Raw genomic sequence first — 16,947 nt, 5'->3', positions numbered from 1 at the left:
GAGAGGAAGAGGATTCTACTCTCCTCTTTTTCTGATTCAAAAACCAGACAAGTCGTTCAGGACTATTATCAATCTTAAATCCCTTAATGAATACCTGGTTAATACCACGTTTAAAATGGAGTCAATCAGTTCTGCAATAAAGATGTTGTTTAAACACTGCTTCATGGTAGTTGTGGACTTAAAGGATGCATACTATCATGTTCCTATCCACGAAAACTTCCAGAGGTTTCTACGTGTGGCGGTGTCTATGGGAGGTATTGCTCGCCATTTTCAATTTAGAGCCCTTCCCTTCGGCCTCTCAGCGTCTCCCCGGGTATTTACTAAAGTAGTTGCGGAGGTTATGGCGCACTTACGTGAATCCGATATCCTCATTGTCCCGTATCTGGATGATTTCCTAATAGTGGGGAACTCAGTAGACCATTGCCTAGCTCAGGTTAAAACAGCTATATTTAAACTGGAAAATCTGGGCTGGATCATAAATTACGATAAATCCCGTTTGCAACCCCTAAAGACCCAGAGGTTCCTAGGGCTGCTGTTAAATTCCGAGTCCCAACAATGCTGTCTTCCGCCTGATAAATTACTTCATATCCAACAACAGGTGTTAAAAGCAATTAATAAACCATCCATGACCCTTAGACAGGCTATGTCTTTGTTAGGTTCCCTAACTTCCTGTATCCCCGCCGTCCTTTGGGCCCAATTCCACTCCAGGTCTTTACAGTTTGACGTACTACATTATGATAGAGTCTTACAGGGTTCCTTGCAGGGTCAGATGACATTGAGTTCAGGGGTTCTTGCATCTCTTAGATGGTGGCTAGAGGAAGACAATCTGTCAGCAGGAGTTCCCTGGGTGACTCAGGTGACTCGGGTAATCACAACAGACGCCAGCCCCACGGGGTGGGGGGCATACATGGGTGACGTTGTAGTCCAGGGTCTATGGGACCCCCAAACATCAGCCTCTTCCAATCAGAAGGAGTTGATGGCAATTGAATTCTCAATTAAGGAACTCCTCGTGTATCTACAGGGTCACCATGTCAAAATCCTCTCCGACAATCAGGTGGCAGTGGCCTACGTGAATCACCAAGGTGGAACACGATCCGAGTCCCTGATGGAAATAGCGGACCGCCTGCTCCAGATAGCGGAAAACCATTTTCTATCTTTAACAGCAGTACATATAAAAGGGAAGGAAAATATAAGGGCGGACTTTCTAAGTCGAAACACCTTAAGACAAGGAGAATGGTCTCTGAACACAAAAATCTTCAACAAGATTGTTCGCAGGTGGGGTCATCCAGAGGTGGACTTATTTGCCAACAAGGACAACAGAAAAGCGAACAAATTCTGTTCCTTGAATCCCAGGGAATATCCGCTGGCAGTGGATGCCTTCCTGATCAGATGGGATTTCCGGTTGGCTTATGCGTTTCCCCCGCTAAACCTGTTGCCTCTGGTGGTCAGAAAGATAAGGGAGGATCAAGCGAGAATCATACTGATCGCTCCGTTCTGGCCCCGAAGGGCTTGGTTCTCCTGGCTCAGGACCATGTCGGTGGAAGACCCCTGGGTACTGCCGGACATCCCGGACCTACTTCATCAAGGTCCGATCAACCATCCACAAGTGAAGGGTCTCCATTTGACGGCATGGTCTTTGAGAGGTCACTGTTAAAAAACAGAGGATTTTCTCCAAATCTCATTGATACCCTTATGAAGAGTAGAAAACTCATAACAACTAAGATCTACTCTAGAACTTGGAGGAAGTTTCTGGCCTCTTCAAATTTTAATATCGAAGAGGGTTTACCAATTAACCAGATTCTAGAATTCCTGCAGAGGGGGCTAGAGCTAAATCTATCCACGAGTACAAGTCTCAGCCCTAGGGGCCCTATTTTCTTGTAACATTGCTGGTAATTATTGGGTATCAAGATTCATCAAAGCAGCTAGTAGATCCAGACCTATACACAAGAATAGGTCAATGCCTTGGGATCTCAACCTAGTCCTCTCAGCCTTGACTAAAGAACCGTTTGAGCCTTTACATTCAGCCTCACTTAAATTACTATCCCTCAAAACATTTAGAATTGAGAGTCCTCAGTGGTTGATACCTTTTAATGGCTAACTGAAAAGATGGTAACAAATTGCAAGCTTTCGAGACTACACAGGTCTCTTCATCAGGCAAAGACTAAAACAAATTCTGAAGAATCACATATTTATGCACAACATAGTATAGGGAAAAAAAAAAAAAAAAAAGAGGGGAAAAAAAACCATGGATAAGCCAGGTGACATGAAGCAGAATTACCATGGGTGATAAACAGTTACGTCCATAAATATTGGGCCAATTCTTAGATAAGGATTGTTTTATTGTCCTGTGATTAGGGTCTCTGTTGTAATGACCTTTCATGGTCTGAGGGGCAAGTTCCTTAGTTGATGTAAAAAGACATAAATCCATGTGACACATTCATTCCTGCATTAAGAGTGTCAAAGGTCATCATCAGTTTATATTCCCAGACTCTCCTGTCTTTCTGCGATTTGAAGTTTCCTTTCAATACAAGTAATTTCATGTCCATAATGTTATGATTTGGGAGACAGAAATGTATTGCCACCGGTAGATCCATTCTTTTTTCTCTTATTGTATGGCGATGGGAGTTCATTCTTGTTCTAAGCTTCTGCTCTGTCTCCCCCACATACAGACCCCCAGTTGGACATTTAGTACATATAATTAGGTACACCACATTAGAAGTGACACAGCTGAAAGTACCTGGTATCTTGTAGTCCTGATGTGAATTGGGGCTCTTTATCTTGTCCGTGGTCATTATAAATGGACAGGTTTTACATTTTTTCTGGTTGCAAGGAAAGGTTCCTGCAGCTGTTGGAGAGGACAGGGAGCTCTTGACAATGATGCTTCTTAGATTTGGGGGCTGCCTAAAACACAGTAGTGGGGGGTCTGGAAAAATGGATTGTAAGCGGGCATCTTTTTGCAGTAAAGGTTGCAATTTCCGTGCAGCTCCCCTTAGCACCTCCAGATTTGGGTTGTAGGTAACCACTAGAGGTACCCGGTTATTTTCTTCTTTAGTTTTGTAATGTAGCAGGTGATTCCTTGATATTCTGGTGGCTCTTGTGAGCTGATTTTCAATTGTTCTTGGATGGTAGCCCTGATTCAAAAAGATCTTTCTGAGGCGACCAAGGTGCTCATCCCTATCCATGGGGTTGGAACATATACGATTGTATCTGATGGCTTGGCTGTAGACAATAGAGTTTTTTATGTGTTTTGGATGGAAACTGTCCCATTTAAGGTATGTTGGGCGGTCGATTGGCTTCTGATACAGGGATGTCTCTATTTTATTGTTCTGCAGCTTAATGATGGTGTCCAAAAAGTTAATTTCAGTACAGGAGTAGTTGAGTGTCAAGTTGATGGTAGGATGAAATTGATTAAACTGATCATGGAACGTCTTTAGCTGTGGCTCAGACTCCGTCCAGATGATTAAAATGTCATCAATGTAGCGGTAGTACGCCAGAGGCCTGATGGGGCATGAGGACAAAAAATCGCTTTCAAGCTTGGCCATGAAAAGATTTGCATACTGTGGGGCCATTTTACTTCCCATTGCTGTGCCAGTCTCCTGTAGATAGATCTTCTTGTCAAACTCAAAGTAATTGTGGGTGAGGATGAATTTTATAAGTTTCACCACAGAATGTGCATCAGTCCCTGCGTTTTCCAGGAAGAATTTGCAGGCATTTAATCCATCCTGGTGTGGGATATTGGAGTACAAAGATTCCACATCCATGGTGGCCAGGATGGTTCCTTCTGGTAGAGGACCTATTGCTGATAGTTTATTCAATAGGTCAGTTGTGTCCTGAATGAAGCTGGGTGTATCTTTTACCAGGGGTTTAAGAATACCCTCTACCCATCCAGATACCTGCTCAGTAAGGGTGCCCACACACGAAATAATTGGTCTTCCTGGGTTTCCAGATTTGTGGATTTTGGGAAGCATGTAGAATGTCCCTGTTCTTGGACTTTCTGGTATCAGGTCATTGGTTCTTATGGATTCGTCGGGCAGACAAGATACCAACTTGTTTAGTTCCTTGTAATAATCCTGTGTAGGATCCGACTCCAATTTTTTGTAGTAGCGTGTGTCCATAAGTTGTCTGTTTGCTTCCCTCATATAGTCTGATGTGTTCATCATGACTATTGCACCTCCCTTGTCAGCAGGTTTGATGATGATTTCTTTGTTGGTTTTCAGAGACTGTATGGCCTTTCTCTTCTGGGCACTGATGTTGGATGCTTGTCTCCTGTTAGTATCTATGATGGTGGATTTTATCAAATATCTGAAGGAGTCTATATAGTTATCCAAATGAGGATTGCGTCCAGGTGGAGGTGTCCAGTCTGACCTCTTCTTTGTTGTTAGGATCCCTTTTCCTTCCGTCCAGGTGGGTCCTGAATCTTCTGCATCACTGAAATATTCCCTCAGGCGCAGTCTCCTGAAAAAATGTTCCATATCACTGCAGAGTTCAGTTTTATCCAGGGCCTTAGTGGGACAAAATGAGAGTCCTCTGGAAAGCACGGCCAGCTCCACTTTGTTGGGTTTATAATCTGAGAGATTAATGACACAGTTATTTGTGCCTGGAATGGAGTGGTTGTCCAAGTTGTCAGGTTTTGGCTTTTTGTATCTGTTTGCATAGAGTCCTGAATTGAGGCGCAATCTGTGCAGTTTCTTTTCCTTGTTATGAATTAGATGGGTCCGTAGTTTGTTGTAATATAGTTGTAATTTTTGCTCTGCGTCTTCTGTAAGTGTTTTCCTCAGAGTTTCAAATTGCCCTTGGACTTTACTCTTTATGCTGTAGCAGACATGCAAAAGATGATTCCTTAATCTCTCAGAAGTCCTGTGACACAGGTTCTGTGCATAATGGGTATTGTAGGTATGAAGAATTGGGTTTGTAATCCAGAGTCCTTTGGGAATTAGATTCTCCTTTTTGCATTTAGATAGGAAAAAAATGTCGCTGTCCATTTGTGCACGTTTCTTCAGAAGTGGTTTTAGTTCCATAAAGATGCGGTACATTCTGGTATCCTCCATTTTGATACAGGAAAGAAATATATCTTGGTACCGTGTTAGCCAGTGGATAGAAAAATATTTAGAATTGAGAGTCCTCAGTGGTTGATACCTTTTAATGGCTAACTGAAAAGATGGTAACAAATTGCAAGCTTTCGAGACTACACAGGTCTCTTCATCAGGCAAAGACTAAAACAAATTCTGAAGAATCACATATTTATGCACAACATAGTATAGGGAAAACAAAAAAAAAAAAGAGGGGAAAAAAAACCATGGATAAGCCAGGTGACATGAAGCAGAATTACCATCATCAAAACAGCATTTTTGGTGGCAATTACATCTGCTCGTAGGGTAGGAGACATACAGGCTCTTTCTAGGCTCTCCCCCTATACAGAGTTTCTACAGGACAGAGTAGTCCTCAGACCAGATCCAGCTTATTTACCTAAAGTGGCCTCAGATTTTCATAGATCTCAGGAGATAGTTCTACCATCATTTCTCCCTAATCCTTCTAATTCCAAAGAGGAGTTACTCCATACGTTAGATGTTAGGAGATGTCTCTTAGAATATATATCAGTCACTGATGCTTGGAAGAGAGAGGAGGCGTTATTTCTATCCTTCCAAGGTCCCAGGAAAGGTCTTAGAGTGTCAAAGTGCACGTTAGCGAAGTGGATTAGGGAGGCTATCTCTCTGGCTTATACTGCAGGTGGAGGTCCTGTTCCGCAGAATCTGAGGGCACATTCCACTCGGGCCATGGCTGCATCCTGGGCTGAGAGATCTGGAGTTTCCATCGACCAGATATGTAAGGCGGCTACGTGGTCATCCCCTTCCACCTTTTTCAAGCACTATAGGTTGGACTTGGGGTTCTCTTCTGATCTCACCTTCGGGTTAAGGGTGCTACAGGCTATAGTCCCTCCCTAAGGTAGTTTACATCTCTGTAATTCTCTCGTAGTGCTGTCATGGGAGTCCGAATAAAGCATTAAGCTACTTACTGGTAGCGGCATTTTTCGGAGGCCCATGACAGCACCCTTAGTTCCCTCCCTATTCACGTGGGGGTTGCACTTCCTATAATGTATATAATGAGATAGACACGTCTCACGTGTGGTATATAGTTCATTATGATTGGTTATTTTTGTACAGTAACTGTATATAATGTATATTTGTGTGCTACTAACCGCGGTAGTCCTCTCAGGCTCTAATATACAACTGATGCATGGGGAGAGGTACCGCCCTTTTGTATCTGTAGGTTTCCTGTTCCTGAAGGGCGGATCCCCTCTCTCGTAGTGCTGTCATGGGCCTCCGAAAAATGCCGCTACCAGTAAGTAGCTTAATGCTTTTTCAACTCTGTTCATGTTGTAACATTTTTGCCGTGAAGAAGAGTCTGGGACCTCTGCGGAGTCAAATTCAGTTTTGAGAACTGCGTAAGTAAAGTGAGCGTCTGTGATAATATAGGAGAGAAACTGCCCACTAATCCTACAGAAACCTCTGGAAGAGCATGGCATTGTGAATGTTACACATATACAGCCTTTATTCTACTGAGTTAAACAACTCAGCTTTATCTCATGATGGAAGAACCTTTGGATGGTAAAATATTTTCCTCAAAAAGCAGTTTATTGAAAAAAATCCGATTTAAATCAAAAAAATCCGATTTAAATAAAAAAAATCCGATTTTTTTTTTTTTAAGTTTTAAAAAAAAAACATTGATTTTTATCCACCCTGCTTTCTGCGCTGTCACAGGGGCTATAAAGGGGCGTGCACGCCGACCGCCATCTTAATTCTGCCAATCTTAGCATAGGGAGAGGTTGCTGCAGCTTCGTCAGAAGAAGGGATATAGTTAGGGAGGTAAGATTAGCCCCGAAACTGCTTGTGCTGTAGCGATTTCCACTGTCCAACACCACCTTTTTGTTTACAGGGACAGTGGAGTTTTTTTTTTGTGCATCAGCGCTGTAGCTCATTGGGCTGCCCTATAAGGCTCCCTGATAGCTGCATTGCTGTTTGTACGCCGCTGTGCAAACCAACTGCTTTTTTAAAAGCAAAAATCCTGTTGCTCCTTTCTGCACAGTAATTCTTGTTTCTTTGTCCACTGTTGTGAGTTCTGTTTTTGGGCTCCCTCTGGTGGTTACTGATGGTACTGGGTGATTTGTGTTCTTCTGTCTCTGGTGTACACCTGTTCTATCAGGATATGGGAGTTTCCTATTTAACCGGGCTTTCTTGTCATTTCCCCTCCGGCTATCAAGGTTATCAGAGTGTTTTGTTACCTCAGCTTCTGGCTTCAGTAATCTTCAGGACAAGCTAAGTTTTTGATTTTCTTGTTCCACGTTTTGCTTTATTTTTGTCTTGTCCAGCTTGCATATAATTATTTCTTTGCTGCTGGTTGCTCTAGTGGGCTGTAATTGCTCCTCATGTTCCTTGAGTTGGAACATGAGTTCAAGTAATTACAGGATGGTTTTTTGAAGGGTTTTTTGCTGACCGCGCAGTTTACTTTTGTATCCTCTGCTATCTAGTTTTAGCGGGCCTCATTTTGCTGAATCTGTTTTCATACTGTATATGTGCCTTCCTCTCATTTCACCGTCATTATTTGTGGGGGGCTGCTATTTCTGTGGGGTATTTCTCTGGAGGCAAGAGAGGTCTGTGTTTCTTCTAATAGGGGAAGTTAGATCTTCGGCTGGTGCGAGACGTCTAGGATCAACGTAGGCACGTTCCCCGGCTATTGTTATTTGTGTGTTCAGGTTTAGGGTCGCGGTCAGCTTAGGTTCCATCACCCTAGAGCTCGTTGGTGCTTGTCCTTTTGTGATTCCCTGCCATTGGAATCATGACAGTCCACACTTTTGTGTGCAGCAGTCCTTTTTATTGCTGCCATACTTGTCCTTTGATCATTGTAGGGAGATTGAAATTGTACTACAGTCCTTGTATTTTTTAATATATCTTCCAGCCACATTGTGCCACTTACATTGTGTAGTGTAATAAACAGGGCCTGTTTTTTTCCGCAGTCTCACCCCCAAAAAAGTGAGATTTAAATTGACAAGAAGTTTCTATACGTCAGTACGTTTCAGATATTAAACTGCATTTGGCCTACTTGTTTGGTTGGGCCCACTAACGGTGTCTACCGCTCCTTGTTGTTCTCCACTGAACAAAGCTGAGCCTCAATTTTCACCGTTTCAGATATTAAACTGCATTTGGCTTACTTGTTTGGTTTGGCCTTCTAACGGTGTCTGCCGCTCTTTGTTGTTCTCCTCCACTGAACAAAGCTGAGCCTCAATTTTCACCCTGTTTCAGATATTAAATTGTATTTGGCCTACTTGTTTGGTTGGGCCTACTAACGGTGTCTGCCGCTCCTTGCTATTCTCCTCCACTGAACAAAGCAATGCCGCCTGTGTACTCCTGTTAACCAATTTTGAACTGCTTTTAGCCCACTTTTTTATTTTGGGCCTATATCTGTGTTTCCTCCTCATCCTGCCCATTGCCCAGCCACTGCTAGAAGAGTCTGTTGGTACATTGACCCAGACCACTACATTCCCCTTGCACTCTACACAGCCAGAATCTGACCCTGCTGAAAGTCAGGCTCCCCTTCCCGAATACTATACCACCTTACACAGGGACAAAGAGGAAGGTGCAGATGAAAGTGCAGGTTCCTTCATCAGGTGGGGGGGACTGTTATGGCTGGCAATCAGGCAACACAGCGTGCAGTAATCAGCGCACATACAGAGATCTGGCAATAACCAAAAACAATAGGACGAGCTCTGAGACGTGGAATCTCTGTAGACTGCAGTACCTGATCTATCCTCACACAACTATAAAGCAGCAGTGGATTGCGCCTAACAACTACCTATGCAACTCGGCACTGCCTGAGGAGCTGACTAGCCTGAAGATAGAAATACAAGCCTGACTTACCTCAGAGAAATACCCCAAAGGAATAGGCAGCCCCCCACATATAATGACTGTTAGCAAGATGAAAAGACAAACGTAGGAATGAAATAGATTCAGCAAAGTGAGGCCCGATATTCTAGACAGAGCGAGGATAGCAAAGAGAACTATGCAGTCTACAAAAAACCCTAAAACGAAAACCACGCAAAGGGGCAAAAAGACCCACCGTGCCGAACTAACAGCACGGCGGTGCACCCCTTCGCTTCTCAGAGCTTCCAGCAAAAGTTAATAGCAAGCTGGACAGAAAAAACAGAAAACAAACTAGAAGCACTTATCTAGCAGAGCAGCAGGCCCAAGGAAAGATGCAGTAGCTCAGATCCAACACTGGAACATTGACAAGGAGCAAGGAAGACAGACTCAGGTGGAGCTAAATAGCAAGGCAGCCAACGAGCTCACCAAAACACCTGAGGGAGGAAGCCCAGAGACTGCAATACCACTTGTGACCACAGAAGTGAACTCAGCCACAGAATTCACAACAGTACCCCCCCCTTGAGGAGGGGTCACCGAACCCTCACCAGAACCCCCAGGCCGACCAGGATGAGCCACATGAAAGGCACGAACAAGATCTGGGGCATGGACATCAGAGGCAAAAACCCAGGAATTATCTTCCTGAGCATAACCCTTCCATTTGACCAGATACTGGAGTTTCCGTCTAGAGACACGAGAATCCAAAATCTTCTCCACAATATACTCCAATTCCCCCTCCACCAAAACAGGGGCAGGAGGCTCCACAGATGGAACCATAGGTGCCACGTATCTCCTCAACAACGACCTATGGAATACATTATGTATGGAAAAGGAGTCTGGGAGGGTCAGACGAAAAGACACCGGATTGAGAATCTCAGAAATCCTATACGGACCAATAAAACGAGGTTTAAATTTAGGAGAGGAAACCTTCATAGGAATATGACGAGAAGATAACCAAACCAGATCCCCAACACGAAGTCGGGGTCCCACACGGCGTCTGCGATTAGCGAAAAGCTGAGCCTTCTCCTGGGACAAGGTCAAATTGTCCACTACCTGAGTCCAGATCTGCTGCAACCTGTCCACCACATAATCCACACCAGGACAGTCCGAAGACTCAACCTGTCCTGAAGAGAAACGAGGATGGAACCCAGAATTGCAGAAAAATGGAGAGACCAAGGTAGCCGAGCTGGCCCGATTATTAAGGGCGAACTCAGCCAACGGCAAAAATGACACCCAATCATCCTGGTCAGCGGAAACAAAACATCTCAGATATGTTTCCAAGGTCTGATTGGTTCGTTCGGTCTGGCCATTAGTCTGAGGATGGAAGGCCGAGGAAAAAGATAGGTCAATGCCCATCCTACCACAAAAGGCTCGCCAGAACCTCGAGACAAACTGGGAACCTCTGTCAGAAACAATATTCTCAGGAATGCCATGTAAACGAACCACATGCTGGAAGAACAAAGGCACCAAATCAGAGGAGGAAGGCAATTTAACCAAGGGCACCAGATGGACCATTTTAGAAAAGCGATCACAGACCACCCAAATGACCGACATTTTTTGAGAAACGGGAAGGTCAGAAATGAAATCCATCGAAATATGTGTCCAAGGCCTCTTCGGGACCGGCAAGGGCAAAAGCAACCCACTGGCACGTGAACAGCAGGGCTTAGCCCTAGCACAAATTCCACAGGACTGCACAAAAGCACGCACATCCCGTGACAGAGATGGCCACCAGAAGGATCTAGCAACCAACTCCCTGGTACCAAAGATTCCTGGATGACCGGCCAGCACCGAACAATGAAGTTCAGAGATAACTTTACTAGTCCACCTATCAGGGACGAACAGTTTCTCGGCCGGACAACGATCAGGTTTATTAGCCTGAAATTTCTGCAACACTCTCCGCAAATCAGGGGAGATGGCAGACACAATGACTCCTTCCTTGAGGATACTCGCCGGCTCAGATAACCCCGGAGAGTCGGGCACAAAACTCCTAGACAGAGCATCCGCCTTCACATTTTTAGAGCCCGGAAGGTATGAAATCACAAAATCAAAACGAGCAAAAAATAACGACCAACGGGCCTGTCTAGGATTCAATCGCTTGGCAGACTCAAGATAAGTAAGGTTCTTATGATCAGTCAAAACCACCACGCGATGCTTAGCACCCTCAAGCCAATGACGCCACTCCTCGAATGCCCACTTCATGGCCAGCAACTCTCGGTTGCCCACATCATAATTACGCTCAGCAGCAGAAAATTTCCTGGAAAAGAAAGCACATGGTTTGAACACTGAGCAACCAGAACCTCTCTGTGACAAAACCGCCCCTGCACCAATCTCAGAAGCATCAACCTCGACCTGGAACGGAAGAGAAACATCAGGTTGACACAACACAGGGGCACAGCAAAAACGACGCTTCAACTCCTGAAAAGCTTCCACGGCAGCAGAAGACCAATTAACCAAATCAGCACCCTTCTTGGTCAAATCGGTCAATGGTCTGGCAATGCTAGAAAAATTACAGATGAAGCGACGATAAAAATTAGCAAAGCCCAGGAATTTCTGCAGACTTTTTAGAGATGTCGGCTGAGTCCAATCCTGGATGGCCTGAACCTTAACCGGATCCATCTCGATAGTAGAAGGGGAAAAGATGAACCCCAAAAATGAAACTTTCTGCACACCGAAGAGACACTTTGATCCCTTCACGAACAAGGAATTAGCACGCAGTACCTGGAAAACCATTCTGACTTGCTTCACATGAGACTCCCAATCATCTGAGAAGATCAAAATGTCATCCAAGTAAACAATCAAGAATTTATCCAGATACTCACGGAAAATGTCATGCATAAAAGACTGAAAAACAGATGGAGCATTGGCAAGTCCGAACGGCATCACCAGATACTCAAAATGACCCTCGGGCGTATTAAATGCCGTTTTCCATTCATCTCCCTGCCTGATTCTCACCAGATTATACGCACCACGAAGATCAATCTTAGTAAACCAACTAGCCCCCTTAATCCGAGCAAACAAGTCAGAAATCAATGGCAAGGGATACTGAAACTTAACAGTGATCTTATTAAGAAGGCGGTAATCAATACACGGTCTTAGCGAACCATCCTTCTTGGCTACAAAAAAGAACCCTGCTCCCAATGGTGACGACGATGGGCGAATATGTCCCTTCTCCAGGGACTCCTTCACATAACTGCGCATAGCGGTGTGTTCAGGTACGGACAAATTAAATAAACGACCCTTAGGGAATTTACTACCAGGAATCAAATCGATAGCACAATCACAATTCCTATGCGGAGGTAGGGCATCAGACTTGGACTCTTCAAATACATCCTGAAAGTCCGACAAGAACTCTGGGATGTCAGAAGGAATGGATGACGAAATAGACAAAAATGGAACATCACCATGTACTCCCTGACAACCCCAGCTGGTTACCGACATAGAGTTCCAATCCAATACTGGATTATGGGTTTGTAGCCATGGCAACCCCAACACGACCACATCATGCAAATTATGCAGTACCAAAAAGCGAATAACTTCCTGATGTGCAGGAGCCATGCACATGGTCAGCTGGGCCCAGTACTGAGGCTTATTCTTGGCCAAAGGTGTAGCATCAATTCCTCTCAACGGAATAGGACACCGCAAAGGCTCCAAGAAAAATCCACAATGTTTAGCATAATCCAAATCCATCAGATTCAGGGCAGCGCCTGAATCCACAAACGCCATGACAGAATACGATGACAAAGAGCACATTAAGGTAATGGACAAAAGGAATTTGGACTGTACAGTACCAATAACGGCAGAGCTATCGAACCGCCTAGTGCGTTTAGGACAATTAGAAATAGCATGAGTAGAATCACCACAATAGAAACACAGTCTGTTCAGACGTCTGTGTTCGTGCCGTTCTACTTTAGTCATAGTCCTGTCGCACTGCATAGGCTCAGGCTTACTCTCAGACAATACCGCCAGATGGTGCACAGATTTACGCTCGCGCAAGCGACGACCGATCTGAATGGCCAAGGACATAGACTCATTCAAACCAGCAGGCATAGGAAATCCCACCATTACATCCTTAAGAGCTTCAGAGAGACCCTTTCTGAACAAAGCCGCTAGTGCAGATTCATTCCACAGAGTGAGTACTGACCATTTCCTAAATTTCTGACAATATACTTCTACATCATCCTGACCCTGGCATAAAGCCAGCAGATTTTTCTCAGCTTGATCCACTGAATTAGGCTCATCGTAAAGCAATCCCAGCGCCTGGAAAAATGCATCAACATTACTCAATGCAGAATCTCCTGGTGCAAGAGAAAACGCCCAGTCCTGTGGGTCGCCGCGCAAAAAAGAAATAATAATCAAAACCTGTTGAATAGGATTACCAGAAGAATGAGGTTTCAAGGCCAAAAATAGCTTACAATTATTTCTGAAGCTCAGGAACTTAGTTCTGTCACCAAAAAACAAATCAGGAATCGGAATTCTTGGTTCTAGCATCGATTTCTGATCAATAGTATCTTGAATCTTTTGTACATTTACAACGAGATTATCCATTGAGGAGCACAGAGCCTGAATATCCATGTCCACAGCTGTGTCCTGAAGCACTCTAATGTCTAGGGGAAAAAAAAGACTGAAGACAGAGCTAAGAAAAAAAAATGATGTCAGGATTTCTTTTTTCCCTCTATTGGAAATCATTGGGTGGCTCCTTGTACTGTTATGGCTGGCAATCAGGCAACACAGCGTGCAGTAATCAGCGCACATACAGAGATCTGGCAATAACCAAAAACAATAGGACGAGCTCTGAGACGTGGAATCTCTGTAGACTGCAGTACCTGATCTATCCTCACACAACTATAAAGCAGCAGTGGATTGCGCCTAACAACTACCTATGCAACTCGGCACTGCCTGAGGAGCTGACTAGCCTGAAGATAGAAATACAAGCCTGACTTACCTCAGAGAAATACCCCAAAGGAATAGGCAGCCCCCACATATAATGACTGTTAGCAAGATGAAAAGACAAACGTAGGAATGAAATAGATTCAGCAAAGTGAGGCCCGATATTCTAGACAGAGCGAGGATAGCAAAGAGAACTATGCAGTCTACAAAAAACCCTAAAACGAAAACCACGCAAAGGGGCAAAAAGACCCACCGTGCCGAACTAACAGCACGGCGGTGCACCCCTTCGCTTCTCAGAGCTTCCAGCAAAAGTTAATAGCAAGCTGGACAGAAAAAACAGAAAACAAACTAGAAGCACTTATCTAGCAGAGCAGCAGGCCCAAGGAAAGATGCAGTAGCTCAGATCCAACACTGGAACATTGACAAGGAGCAAGGAAGACAGACTCAGGTGGAGCTAAATAGCAAGGCAGCCAACGAGCTCACCAAAACACCTGAGGGAGGAAGCCCAGAGACTGCAATACCACTTGTGACCACAGAAGTGAACTCAGCCACAGAATTCACAACAGGGGACGTACTCGTTGGCTTTGGCACAGGGCCTCTCATAGTACGCAAAAGTGTCTCTGGCAGTGGGAGGCGCCGCCCGCCGTCAAACACACCGCCGTACTATGAGGGGCCCTGTGCCAAGTGCCAACTAGTGGGCCCCCCTGCTTGCTCAGGATCACAGCACTTGCAAAGTTGAAATACTTTCCTTTCCCTGCTCCACCGCCGTGACTTATTCCGCGTTTCCCGGGCCCACGAAAATCTTAAGCCAGCCCTACGCCCCCACAACTTTAGCCAAATGAGCCCCTGTTTTCAATGCCGAACTATTATTATAAAGTAAATTAAGATTGACAAGCTAAAGTAATACGAATTGATGTTTTTGGCATTAAAATGGACACTGTAGGTGTTTTCCTGTCCTCCACTCACTGTCGACTTTGATTCCCCATTGACTTGCATTGGATTTCGTGTTTCGGCCGAACCCCGACTTTTCGCAATAATCGGCCGATTTCATTCACCCGACCCGACTTATGAGAAAGTCGAGTTTCGCGAAAACTTGACTCGATCCTAAAAAAGTAAAAGTCGCTGAACTCTGCTTCTGGCTACTTGGGCAACTTCTTTTCAACAACGATGGGTCATCTGCGAGTGATCCAACACAAATAGCTGACTCCCTTTTGATCACAATGGGAGTCGTAGCCCCAGTGAGAGCCATTTGCAATTTACTGGGAATAAAACAACAGTGTTCATCCTCCAACGTGACCACTGAGGACTGCGGTGATTTTACCACGAATGCATGTTCACCTGGGCATGAATACATATTTATTAGGGATCCGTTTGGGATCCAAAAGAGCCAGGTCTTTCTGGTACTTGGAGCCAAATGATCTATCTCACCAAAAAGAGCCGTATTACAGCTGCACAGCCCCATTCACCGGATGGCATTGAGCTGTACAGAGCAGCACTACCAGGCACAGCCATAACAATATATACAGACCCCCGACCAGGAAAGGGGATGGATGCAGCGCTCACTGGAGAGCTATGGCCCCTTCAATCAGCAGTCAGACCCCCACCGATCTGATAATAGATCTGCTATGGAGCAATTTATATTTCTTATGCAGAGGTTGTAGCTATCAGTTTCCACATCATTGAAAAAAAAATTCCATTGTATTGTGTCATATAGAGGCAGCACATGGATAGCACATCGAAGCCCGTGGGCCTTCAGACCACCTTCACGCACACTGCGCTTTTATTATAATTATTGCAGTTGAGTCATGAATTTTTACCACCCATTTGCGAAAATTACCTCTCTTACATTTTCCTCCTCATTTACATGATGCCTATATTTTATACCCCGCGAATATTGTCATTTCCATTCCCTTCTATGGAGAACTATACTAATTAATAACAGTTACCACGCTGACATCTTCAGGTGAAAAACAGTACTACACCTCACTAAAACAACACTAAAAAATAATAAATATAAAAAAACAGTATTTTGCAATTTGGGAGCTGGAATAAAGAGGAAAAATGGAGTGGTGGTCTACAGGAAGAGGTAAATGTTCTTTTCCTTTGCACTGGTTTTAATAAATCTCCTATGTACTAGCTGAATAAATCCATGCTTTACACGTCAGTCATTTCTCTTTTACCTCGCACTGATCTCCGTCACATTTTTGATAGACAAAAGTAACTGCAGGATGCCGTCCTCTGATAGATTGTTTGAGCACAGGCTGGAAAAAAAACTATATTAACAAAGGGCAGAATACAGTTCTGCGATCAGTAATTTTACAATACACCTATAAGGATCAATTAAAATGAAAAAAAAACAAAAACAAAACAAAAACAGTGAAATGTAGAAAAAAACAAACATTTTTTCCAGATCTATATAAAAGAAAAAAATAAATAAAAAATAATAACATATTTAGTATGCGTGTATAACTGAATAGAATATCATAATATTTATCCCATATGGACAGGAAGTAGTAAGACATAAAAAATGCAGACATTCTCCCATAAAATATATATAAAATCTAAAATATCATAATATTTATCTCATATAGGGAACGCCAAAACAAAAAAGTATATAGAAAGTGCAGAAACATTTTTTTTCGGTCACCTCCCATCCCCAAAAATGGAATAGAAAGAGACGAGAAAGTTGTATGGAGCATGGTAATGATAAAAAGTACCGCAAAGAACAAGCCCTGATACAACAATAATGAGAAATAAAAAAGTTATAGCTCTATAGTACCTTCACACTGAACAACATTACAGCGATAACGATAGTGATCCGTGACGTTGCAGCGTCCTGGATAGCGATATCGTTGTGTTTGACACGCAGCAGCGATCTGGATCCTGCTGTGACATCGCTGGTCAGAGTTAGAAGTCCAGAACTTTATTTTGTCGCTGGATCACCCGCTGACATCGCTGAATCGGCGTGTGTGACGCCGATCCAGCGATGTGTTCACTGGTAACCAGGGTAAATATTGGGTTACTAAGCGCAGGGCCGCGCTTAGTAACCCTATAGTTACCATGGTTACCATTGTAAATGTAAAAAAAAACACACACACACTCACATTCCGGTGCCTGTCACGTCCCCGGCGTCCGCTTCCCTGCACTC

The 16,947-nt window shown here is 44.0% G+C and overlaps 1 protein-coding gene across 2 annotated transcripts in view; it reads right to left on the bottom strand.

The window, feature by feature from the left end:
- The window catches only part of NLRC5 (NLR family CARD domain containing 5), a 108,244-nt gene that overhangs the window by 50,678 nt on the left and 40,619 nt on the right, over nucleotides 1-16,947 (bottom strand). For both annotated transcript variants that reach the window (XM_069738769.1, XM_069738770.1), the window contains exon 25: nucleotides 15,980-16,060. In XM_069738769.1, the coding sequence (XP_069594870.1) occupies nucleotides 15,980-16,060 (81 nt within the window). The remainder of the gene's footprint in view (nucleotides 1-15,979; nucleotides 16,061-16,947) is intronic.

This window comes from Ranitomeya imitator, chromosome 9, assembly GCF_032444005.1.
Source record: "Ranitomeya imitator isolate aRanImi1 chromosome 9, aRanImi1.pri, whole genome shotgun sequence".
NCBI classification, from domain to species: Eukaryota; Metazoa; Chordata; class Amphibia; order Anura; family Dendrobatidae; genus Ranitomeya; species Ranitomeya imitator.
This window is presented reverse-complemented; position numbering and strand designations above follow the sequence as displayed.